We start from the raw sequence: 12,126 nt of genomic DNA, 5'->3' as shown, positions 1-12,126 counted from the left end.
ATAGTTTTCTTTTGAAAAGTTAATTCTCATCATTTTTACTACAAATATTAAGAAACCACAAGGGAGCTATGTGAATCTTTTCACGATTAATTGGCTTAATCTGGAGGAGCCTTAAGGAGAAGCTGCTAGAATTGTAAGACTAAGAAACCCAGTTGACGAGGCCTGAAGTTACAACAGCCGTTGATCAAGGGTTACATTGCTTCCTAGCCTGAAGACTTTCCTTATTAATAAGAATAGTAAAGGGCACCTGGATGGCTCAGTTGGTTGAGAGACTGCTTTCGGCTTGGGTCATGATTCCTAGAGTCCCGGGATCGAGTCCCACGTCAGGATCCCAGCTCCGCGGGGAGTCTGCTTCTGCCTCTGACCTTCTCCCCTCTCATGCTCGCTCGCTCTCTCTCTCAAATAAGTAAATAAATAAAATCTTAAAAAAAAAAGAATAGTAAAGATCTTCCTTATTTTTATAGGACTCTTTAGAAAACCAAAATACCATCCTTATCCCTTTGGTCTTTTTTTGTTTGTTTGTTTGTTTTTAAGCAATGTCTATATCCAATGTGGGCTTCAGCCTACAACCTCAAGATCGAGAGTTGCATGCTTGATCGACTGAGCCAGCCAGGCGCCCCTCCTGTGGACATTTTATGTGGAGAAAATACGATGTTATTTATTTATTTATTTTTTCATTTAAAAGGGAAGATAGAAATCCGACAATGAAAAGGTGCAGGGATTTTATTCAAATGCTCTTTGCCACTCTGTTGTATTTTCCCATTGTATTATCTGTTCCAGAAGCCATTTCTCTTGGTCGCTTATATTTCCTCTTCTCCTCGTCATCTCATATACTAAGTTTTAGGATTTGTTTCAGTATCCTAGTGCTTTCCAGCAAGTCCATCTTTACTCAGTCTTGAGTTTAATAAGTTTCTTTTTTTTTTTTAAAGATTTTATTTATTTAAGAGACAGAAATCACAGGTAGGCAGAGAGGCAGGCAGAGAGAGGGGGGAAGCAGGGTCCCTGCTAAGCAGAGAGCCCGATGCGGGGCTCGATCCCAAGACCCTGAGATCATGACCTGAGCCAAAGGCAGTGGCTTAACCCACTGAGCCACCCAGGAGCCCTGAGTTTAATAAATTTCTTAAAAATTATAAAACAGGATTTGAAAAATCAAGGTTTGCTTTTGGAGCTCTTCTTTTACCAGAGCTGATGAGAAAATAAAATGTAAGATTATTGTCTCTTTGCGAATAAGTGAGAACAATTACCTAGAATTTGATTTTAGAACTGTATATACACATTGCAACTTAGTTCAGATATTATAGTCATATAGTCATCGAAGCTTATCTTCACAGAATATCATTTTCTGCCCATAAATCAATCTCATATATTGAGATAGAAGGAAGTATGACAGGCAGAGCTTTGAATCATGGCTTGACTATGTGACCTTTGGAAGTTAAACTCTCTGTGCTTATTCAGCTGTAAAGCATAACCTATTTGCAATGTTCTTGTGAAAGCTGATTTCTACAAACTAGCAGGCAAGTCATAATTCAGATTTATCGTTATTTAAATATTTTAGTTAAAACTTCTTGAGGAAATTTTCAAAAAAAATTATTATACTTGACAGCACAATAACATTTCGGGCCAATCCAAATCTTTGTATATGAAAGGTTAAAAACTTACTTAGAAGTTAACGTCGCCAAACATTTCTTGAATATTTACTAAATGCCAGGCAGGGTTGCAGGTGCTGGGAGTTTATTGGCCACAAAGTATGCACAGTCTGGTTGGAAAGGAGATCAGTAAGCTGATGCTTAAGATGGGCGCTATAGTTAACGAGTGGAAGTTGGCCTAGATGAGGATCAGAGAAAGCTTTCCTCAGGAGGAAGTCCGAAGGGAATTTTTTTTTTTTTTTAAGGATTTTATTTACTTATTTGACAGACAGAGATCACAAGTAGGCAGAGAGGCAGGCAGAGAGAGGAGGGGAAGCAGGCTCCCCGCTGAGCAGAGAGCCTGATGCGGGCCTTCATCCCAGGACCCTGGGATCATGACCTGAGCTGAAGGCAGAGGCTTAACCCACTGAGCCACCCAGGCGCCCCCTGAAGGGAATCTTGAAGGAGAAAATAAGTGGAGAAAATAAGTACAAGTGTGTCAGGCAGAGATTTTGGGAAGGGGTTTTCCAGGCAAAGGGAATAGTATGGAAGAGAGACTTTGAAAACTGGCAGAAATTTGGCATGACTAAAATGGAATTTTTCTTTTTTTCTGCGATATAAAAGTTCCCAGATAATGAAAAGCCTCATGTGTTATGCTATAATGTTTGGGTTTTATTTTCTTGCTATTTTTGGGAAGCGTTGCAAAGGTTTTGTGCCAGCAAATGACCTAATCAAGTATGTAGCTTAGAAAAACTTACTAAAGCAGTTTTCTCTGTTATATTTCATTCTGGTTCTTTCTAGTCATACACTGAATTGACTTCCATATCAGAGGAAACAATTATCTTGTTTAACCTAAGACTGTCATCACATTGATGGGAGGCACTTTTGTATATTTATGATCTTTGTTGAAAGCTATGAAAATTGCCACCCAGATCTTTAAATTTTAGTAGCTCACAGTAGTGAGATACAAAGTTCATCACATCTGACAATCTCATTTCTTTTTTTTTTTTTTTTAAAGATTTTATTTATTTGACAGAGATCACAAGTAGGCAGAGAGGCAGGCAGAGAGAGGAGGAAGCCGGCTCCCCGCTGAACAGAGAGCCTGATGCTGGGCTCCATCCCAGGACCCTGAGATCATAACCTGAGCCAAAGGCAGAGGCTTTAACCCACTGAGCCACCCAGGCGCCCCTGACAATCTCATTTCTTAAACTCTAATAGTATGAGGCCAAGGAGGGAAACTGCTTTTGGGCACTGTCCAATATCCTAAGACTTGTGGCACAGTGGGCACAAGGGTGTCAGACATTTGTTGCAACGCACCCATCTCACGTGATAATGGTCCTTTGTCATTAAGTATATTGTTCTTGACAGTGAACACTAAGAAACCACTGGTTGATGTGTTTTACCTCACACATTACCCAACTTCTTTCTACATCCTGATTGATAGAAGGAAAAGCATTTGCTAGACAGAACCTTATGGGAACCTCCTGGTTCCCAGTCCCTCACCCCTTCATCCAGATGGGTAACAGGTGTCTGTCCTAACTGCCTAGTCTCCCACCCATTTCTGGCCTTAAGCAGGAAACATGTTAGAAGTCCCTGCCTCTGAGTTTGAAGGTACATTTTACCAGTGATTTTATTGTCTGTGACCTGGATGTTGGCCAGGTTCTAGCCTCATTTCCTAACTTGTTAAGAAAGCTACCGCACACAGCCTGCCTTCATTTTTCTCCCAGGTCATGGGCATTGCCCATTTTCTCCTGTGTGAGCCAGCCTTCTGCCCAAGAAACTGTATTTGTCCTTGTCCTTGATAGCCCTCGAACCTCTCAAGTCTTTCTAAACCCCTGACTCGGACGTTGCTTGGTGCCAGTTTCACAAAACACAGAGCTAGAAAGGCAACATAAAAACATCACCGAATGTTGTTTTGAACAAATCCAGTTCTAGAAGAGAAAAAACTAAGAGATACAGTGTCATGGGGAAAAAAAAAAAAAAAAGTGTGGACATGTGTGGCTTGGACTCAGGAAGCTTACCATTCATGAATTTGGATGGACTAACGTGAACTCTAGTGTGTCAGTCAGCGTAGGGGGAGCCACAAGCACGTGGCTACCGCAGCCGGAGGAGGAAGCTTTGCACACAGGCCTGTAAGGGTTTGCAGACATGCCCACGACCCACAGCGGCTGACTGGAGGTTCTGGGATTCAACTCCACGTGGGTCTTCCTGCCTGGGCTCCTTTCACCGCACAGCACTGCTTCTCAATAATGAATCTCTAGATGAAGTGAATGCCTTGTTAAAGAATGCATTACCCTGGTAGAGTGCTTTGAGGTTTGTAAAGTGCTTTCACTTACATCTAATTTGATTTACAGAATGACTGTGAGGTAAGTATAACTAACCCTGTTTTATAAAAGAGAAAACTGAGGCTTGGTAGACTAAGTGACTTGCCCGGCATGAAACAAGTTCTAAACGGCACAGCTGGTATTCATGCACTTGAAGTCATGTATTTAACACCAAGAACCCCTTACGTGGGATACACTTGTATGGTTCCCGGGGCTGATGGTAGGTATTGTGCTCTACCATCTGTGGATGTGGCCAAATATTTAGTGATAATACTGATCCCCAAAGGGGAAATGTGAATGACATTTCTTTCAGTCCACCTCCAAATTAACACTGTGTGAACACTGGTTTCTATGCGCTGTCTATGCTTACCTTCCTCCCTGATTTACAGAGTACATTCCACATAGGAACATACCAAATTGCAAATTGTATATCTGCCTCACAGGATTCACATCGGGCAACACACAGACACACCTCCCTCTTTATTTACTTTTTTCACATATTAAATTATTCTTGGCTCTAGTCTTTGTTAGGATCTTAAAGCTGGTATGACGGCAATCATGATATATTATGTATTTTACTTTGTTTTCAAATCTCTTCCCTTAGCCTCTCCTCCCTATGGTGAATGATTTATGTGTTTTGCTATTTGGATCTTCATTTATGGCTGCTTTTTTTTTTTTTTTCTTCAGGTTTTGTGATGAAGGAACCTGTACAGATAAAGCCAATATTCTTTATGCCTGGGCAAGAAATGCTCCCCCTACCAGACTCCCCAAAGGTATATCTGAGGCCTCTTGCATAGTCTTCCCTAAAACTGTTTAATTTCTGACTCTAGAGTACTTTTTATCATAAGTCCTTTCCACAGTTGTCAACAGTGTTCCATTTTGCAATTTCACACTAAAAAATTGCCAGTATTACCTGCATTGTACTGAAGAGGTTTCATTTAGGTAGTTCCTCTTTTTCTGCCTCTCTTTGGTAAGTAACCTGACCATACAATAGTTCAGATAGAAGCAGAAAATACCCAAGAAGTATACCTCACGCTACCTCCAGTCTACGGCACATTGATTCTTGATGGCAGGAGCGTTTCATGAGCCAAGAGAGCTAAGAATTAAATAAATTGCTGTTTCAGCAAACAGATTTTTTTTTTGGGTAATAGTCTTGGAACCTGGATATTTAATGTAATGCCAAACCTCAGCTGGCTTTCTGACTTCACTCTGAACTGTTCGCAACTTCCAATGTGTGAATGAATTACCAGGCTCTCTTTTATTACTGTGATGTTTCTTAATATCAAGGGAATGTGCAGTTCTGTAACAGAATAGGTCTGCCATCGTTCAGGGGTGGTGTCTTGTGATACACGTGTTCCTCTCTTGCCTCCCCAACTTTGCCAGCTCTAACTGATATCTGTTTTGCTTTGCTTCAAATGAGTTTCTGGATCCTCTCAATAGTTTACCAGGCAGCTGCTACCAAACGAGTTTGGAAACTAATGGGGGGTGGGGGAAGGCTGTTATAGATTTGCTGACGTTTTTAAGACCCATTAGTTGAGCAGATAGAAAAAAAATTTTCCTTGCCTATAAATATTTTCTCTGTTGATTTTTTTTTTAAGCTTCCTAGCAAACTCTATTAATAGTACAACTCTTAGGAGCCCTTCAGATTCCAAGAACCTATTGACACACTGGACTTTGTAATCTCACTGGTAACTGATTTCCTCAGTAACATTTTTGCAGATACCAGTTTTCATATGCGAATGAAAGCATTTCCCCTGAGGTGCTCTTAAGAATTCCGTTTTCTATATTTAGTCAGAAAATAAAAATGAATGTGACTATCTTCAAAACAAAATGAAAGAATGGATTTATGTATATCTGTTCTATAATCACCTAGAGTAGCATTTTGTTTTGTTCTTTTTTTTTTTTTTTTTTTTCAGAATGAGTGAATTCTCCTCTTAAAGTATATATGATTACTTCGGTTCTGAAATGGGAAGTATGAATAGAATTCTGTCAGAGCTTTGAGAAGGAATGATAGATGATATTAAAAATGTTCAGTGAACACCTAGTTCATTTTTTCATATGACATGATTTCTTATGTTATATGCTATTTTATTTCCCTTTGGATTTCATAGATCAGCAATCTGAGATTAGCTCCATTTTAGACTTTGATTTCTAAAATATTAATTCATCTTCTTTATAAACTTCTAGGTGTTGGATTTAGAGTTGGAGGAGAGACTGGAAGTAAATACTTTGTACTGCAAGTACACTATGGGGATATTAGTGCTTTCAGAGGTAAGTTTTGAAATGTTGGAACTAAGCACAGCTTTAAATATTATAAATATATGAAATATATATAAAAATGTAAAATGTACATACCGATTCTTGACCACACGTTCTGCCCACTGGGAAACAACTGCTTTTGTTTCCTTTAATTTGGGACTACTGAAGAAATGACTTTTATTTTGAAAAGTGTATTCTCTTATTCTACTGTGCGTCTTTCTCTTATGCTGACTTCAGGGTTTTTTCGCTTTCTAGTGTATTGTCTTACCTACCCTCTCCTATTAGGGGATTCCTTCCAAGGACTATTGTCAGCGGACTAGGGATTTTGCAATTTATTTCTGCTACTACAGGCAAGCCCCTGGAAGAGTCCACATGTCTTGCAGTACCAGGAAAGTTCCCTAACACTCAGGTTCATGTCAGTGCTTTATCTGTGATCTACACTTGTCTCTTCATGACCTCATCCATCGTGTGCTGCCCTGATGCACAGACCCCACCTACTCGTTTGACACTTGCTAAAGTGTCATTGGTCTACCCATGATGACAATGCACTTCATTTTTTCTTTATTGAAGTATAATTGACATACAATATCTTATTCATTTCAGGTGTACATCATAGTGATTCAGTACTTTTATACATTATGAAAGGATCCCCATGATAAGTCTAGTTACCATCTGTCAGCATACGAAGTTATTACAATATTTTTGACTGTATTCCCTTTGCTGTACATTAATCCCCATGACTTTATTTTATAACAGGAAGTTTGTACTATGTACTCCATTTAAATCCTCCTTTTCTTATTATAGAATCATTAACATGAGGAAGGGGCCCCGTTCCCAAGGCAACCGAGACTGGTACTTCTTCCTTCTGCTGCGTTTAGTCAAACTCCAACTCCCTTCCAGGTTCACACTCCAGTGTTCACGGGAGTGTAAATATTAAGCAATCTTCTCCTTGGCTTATCAGCTTTTCCACTATGTCTTGCTGACTTATACATATTGCCCCGAGTTCTCTAATTTAACATTATATTTCTGCTAACTAACCTCATACATGTTCCTCTCCAGACACATTAGCTTCCTCTCCGGCAACTAAGTCTTGAAGTACACGTCCATCTCAGTCTATGAGGTATCCTCGGGGACCTTTGCTGAGAGTGCCTCCTGTGGTCATGGTTTCCATAGATTCTCAGTATTTAGGACTGGGATAGTAAATACAGTCTTTCTCTGGAAAAAGATATTAGGAAGGATAATTTTATATGATTGAAAAATTATCATTAGCACTGCAGTCAGATATATTATCAGCTAAACAAGCTCCTAGGGACCAGCCCATGAAGCTAACTTCCAAATAAAGCTTGTTTTTATATTAAAAATACACTTTGAGTTATAGTATACAAATAACTTTCCATTTTTGGAACAGAGCCTTAAATCTTAAGCTGTTAACTGTAGTGTTGAGATAGGGTTTTGTTGAAAACAATGGAATGAATGTTTGTGTTTGAGGAATAAGCAGAAATGATCTGCTCTAAAAAGTTACCATGTTGGTGTCAGCGGAACAGAGAGAGAGTCCGGCCCTGCTGATTTCTAAACATTGATTAAGACTGTAATTTTCCCAAGAAGGCAAGGAAGGCTTTCCCTGCCCACCACAACTAAAGTAGCTGGCCATACCCACACACATTCCCCAGCCCCACTTTCTGTCCCTCTGTGGAGCCCTGGACTTCACTTTTCGGCCACATTCCTCCTAGCTTTGTATTATGTCCTAACAGGTAGCACACTGATACCCTAGGGAAGACGGATGATATAGACTAGTTTTAAAATATATTACTGTCCTAATTTAATTTATTATCAGTGAGGAATTAGTTTTGTTTTGTAATTTATGTTTAATCTAGGGATAATTTAAAAGTTCTGAGATTTGATAGGTAAATATACAGTTATTCTTTAAGAGACTGATGAGAAATTTTTATACAGATTTTTCATTTTTCACTTTTTTGGGAACCGTTTTTCTAAAAGAAGGTGTATATGAAGTATGAGTTAGAAGGATTACTGGTACTATAATTCATGGACCTTATTGTAACATAACAAAAATATAAACAAAAAATTTCACCCATGTAATCTTTTCAGTAGTATTAGATAAGATCTTGTGCCTTAAGCTATATGTGACTTAGAAAATAAAAAAACGCATGGGAAGATATCAAATCTCACTAAAACTAGAGAACATTTTGTGTTTATTAAATCAGGGGTGAGTGGAGATGGAATTATGGAACTAGGACTGCCAGGGTTTGAACTAATCTGGCACAGTTTGGGAAGCTTTTTAAATTAGTGCAGTGTTTTGAAAAGCAACTTTGTCATATTATATGCATTTTATATAGAACATTAAAATCTTACTCAAGGCTTTTATCCTAAAGAAAGAGTTGTTGTTTTTAAATGAGCTACCTACCCATGGTTGTTTATGCCCCATTAACTATTAATATGAAAAACTGGAACTTTAACAAAGGTCCTTAATAGGGGACTAGTTCAATAAATAGTATAATAGCAAATCATAAAAATTTATATAGACTATATAATAACAAATCATGAAACTGTATGTATACATGCTTGTTTCCAAGTGTTAGAAAAACAAGGAAAAGAAAGAAAATGGTCAATAAGCAGGAAAGTCAGAATTGTGTGATTCTTTTTCTTCCTTTAAAATGTTAAAACCATGGGGGCACCTGGGTGGCTCAGTGGGTCAAAGCCTCTGCCTTCGGCTCAGGTCAAGATCCCGGGGGCCTGGGATCGAGCCCCGCATCGGGCTCTCTGCTCAGTGGGGAGCCTGCTTTCCTTCCTCTCTCTCTGCCTGCCTCTCTGTGTACTTGTGATCTCTATCAAATAAATAAATAAAATCTTAAAAAAAAAAAGAAAAGAAAATTAAAATGTTAAAACCATTATCTTGATGTTTTTCAGATTTTTTAAAAAAGATTTATTTATTTGATAGACAGAGATCACAAGTAGGCACAGAGGCAGGCAGAGAGAGAGGAGGAAGCAGGCTCCCCGCTGAGCAGAGAGCCTGATGCGGGGCTCTATCCCAGGACCCTGGGACCATGACCGGAGCTGAAGGCAGAGGCTTTAACCCACTGAGCCACCCAGGCGCCCCTTGATGTTTTTCAATTTGAACTTAGTGTTCAAACTGTTGATGATATATTTTTAAGTATAGAAATTAAATATCAGAAGCAGACTAACTGTATAAGAAAGTTGCTACACTATTGAAAAGTAGGGAAATACTTGGTGTAAGTATTTATCCTTATGGGGAATATATATCCTTACGTGAGAAATCTAGGACTTTTCTTTAATAAAATGCCAACAGTGAAGGAAAAATCTTTTAAAATTTTGTGGAATGTGATAAAGTATCAGAAGCCAGACTGAGTGTGTCTTGGACTGTGATCTCTATTAGTAGGAAAAAATTGAGGGTGATTTTAGTGAGTTCTGTGGGATTACATGAAATCTTTGTTTCAGTTTGGTCTTTGTTTGTTTTGGAAATTGCACAGAATGTGAAGCTGTAAAAGCGTCGTTTCGAAAGAGCCATCTTTATTAAATGCCGCATCAGGCACAGTGTCAGACCCTTGCTGGGGCTGGGTATCCTAACCTTCCTGTCCACAGGAGTTGAGTATATGTTAGCAGGAGAGACAAGCACAGAATGTGCATTTCTAGACAATACTATGAATTTATACCTGCTCTGGGGGCTGTGGAGAGGAGGAGCGTGCGGGTTGCTGGGAAGGGAGGGGAGGTGTCTAGAAAAGGCTTCTTGGCAGATGGAAACAGAGCAAGGATATTTGAATGGTGATCAGGAGCCCCCAGGTAGGCAGAGGCAGGGGAAGACTTGTTCCAGATGGGTCAAAGCATGTGCCTAGACACAGGGGAGTGAAATGCCTCATGTCCACGAGGAACTTTTGGTAATTTGGTACTACTGGAGTGTGAAATGCAGAGAGAAGTGGCAAGAGATGAGAACACTGGTGAAGGGTGGGGTCAGACCGTACCCAGCCTTGTTAGGACTTTATTCTGCAAAGCACTCAGAGCATTTATCAGCCAAGCAGTAACCCAGGCTTCAGTCCTAAGCCTGACCATGTGGGAAATCACTACCCTTATGTATGAAGAAAAGATTGGGATTTTAGCATGCCAGGGTGACCCAGGACTGAGGCTCCGGGAAGCCAGAATGAATTCTTTTTTAAATGTACACTTCCTAGCTTTTTATAAAATAATATTCCACGAAAAAATAATGCAATATGATTAGAAATGATTGTCCCAGGGATCCTGACCAGCTCAGTTAATGGAGCGTAAGACTATTGATCTTGGGGTTGTGAGTTCAAGCCCCATGTTGGGTGTAGCGATTGCTTAAAAATAAGATTAAAAAATAAAAAGAAGAATGAAAGAAAGAAAGAAAGAAAGAAAGAAAGAAAGAAAGAAAGAAAGAGCCCATATAAACAATAACACTGTGCCAGGGGTTAGGTGTTCAGACTCTAAAAGACCAGATGGCCTGGCAAAGGTACTTCCTAGTTACCCTCACAAAGTTTCTAGACCTCTCTGCCCTCCTCCTCACCTATAAAATGGGATCATAATGGTTCATAGAAAGGTGCCCGCTAAGTACTCAGTAAATGTTAACTGGTATCATTATTGTCCCTATAAAAGGCTTCAAGGTGACATAAATTGCCCTAAAACCAACCTCTGGGTCATAGTTGCTCCTAATATAAAGAGTATGCTGGTTACTTTTCCAGGGTGTTATAATTTCTTGTTATATTTAGACACAGAACCGTTCATAGCTGTCACGTTGTGACTAGAAGTTTCCTAGTTATGCTGTTTACTGTTCTCCACAAGAGATTTTTTATTCAGAGCTCATCTATAAGAAGATAAACTATGAGACTGTCCCTTCCCTCAAGGAAATTAGAATAGTAGGAACTAGAGATTCTTCCTGGTCCTCTCCCCCCCACACCCCACCACCAAGTTTTTTCAATAGAGTCTTGTTCCAAAGAGAAAATTCTCCTGAGCTTGTTACGGAAATCTGCCACATTTCTTCTGGGTGTTTTCGCCTATGGGAATCTTAAGAAACCTTTGCAGTTACTGGTTTTAGCTTCCTGGTCTTCAACATTAACTCATTTCTCAAATTGGGAAACCCTTTTACTCACTAACTGAAGTTGGAACAGGTATCCTTAAAAATGGAGGAAAGGACCTGTGCCCAAGTGTATCAGCATTTTTGGGTTGACAGAATTTCCAAGCTGTAAACTATATATTCTCCTTCAGCTCTTGTTGCTTATAGGAAAAGTAGCAGGTATTGTCAGGGATACAGACCCTGTCCCCCTGTCACACACTCACATACCTGCACAAGTGCCTGGACTTGGTGACCTTTGGATTCGATTTCTCCTTGTCTTCTTTGTTTATTCCAGCCTATGATCTGTTAGGTGTAGCTTCTGAACAGCTTCATTCCAGGGAGGTGGGTGTTACTAGACACAGGGTGTGAGTTCAAGCGTGTACACCCCCACACTCACCCATAGAGGCACGGGAGGTTCCTGGCTCACCACCGCTGCAGGGACCTAAGGAAGAGCACGAGAGAGTGGAAACAATGGCAGGCAGAAGGGAACACAGAAGGCTTTGGAGGCATTCTAATTCCACTGTGACTTCTGCCACGTCTCTGCCTCTGAACGAAACGACTGCCAGGAAGCTAGCTATTGCAAAAAGCTTTGAAATTGTGAGCCCAGGAAAAATCCCTTGCTAATGCATTTTTGAACAAGATGGAGCATAGATCAGTGGCAGGGCAGCTGCACTTAAAATTACTTCATTCCAGTATAAAGCAGACGACTCTGACTTTAGTGGAAGCGTGAGAGTGCTCTTGACTCCCTGATACCTGATTGCGGAGAGAGCGGAGATGGGGGGAAATTGCGGGGAAGGTCATGGCCCACCGCTTCCTC

The 12,126-nt window shown here is 40.0% G+C and overlaps 1 protein-coding gene across 8 annotated transcripts in view; it reads left to right on the top strand.

Moving 5' to 3' along the window:
• Positions 1-12,126, top strand: part of PAM (peptidylglycine alpha-amidating monooxygenase) — a 273,139-nt gene that overhangs the window by 174,960 nt on the left and 86,053 nt on the right. For all 8 annotated transcript variants that reach the window (XM_080803743.1, XM_080803739.1, XM_080803746.1 and 5 more), the window contains exons 6-7: positions 4,637-4,722; positions 6,137-6,220. In XM_080803743.1, coding sequence (XP_080659869.1) covers positions 4,637-4,722; positions 6,137-6,220 — 170 coding nt within the window. The remainder of the gene's footprint in view (positions 1-4,636; positions 4,723-6,136; positions 6,221-12,126) is intronic.

This window comes from Martes martes, assembly GCF_963455335.1.
Source record: "Martes martes genome assembly, chromosome: 5".
Lineage (NCBI taxonomy): Eukaryota > Metazoa > Chordata > Mammalia > Carnivora > Mustelidae > Martes > Martes martes.
The sequence above is the reverse complement of the archived record's forward strand: the minus strand, read 5'-3'. Positions and strand labels throughout refer to the sequence as shown.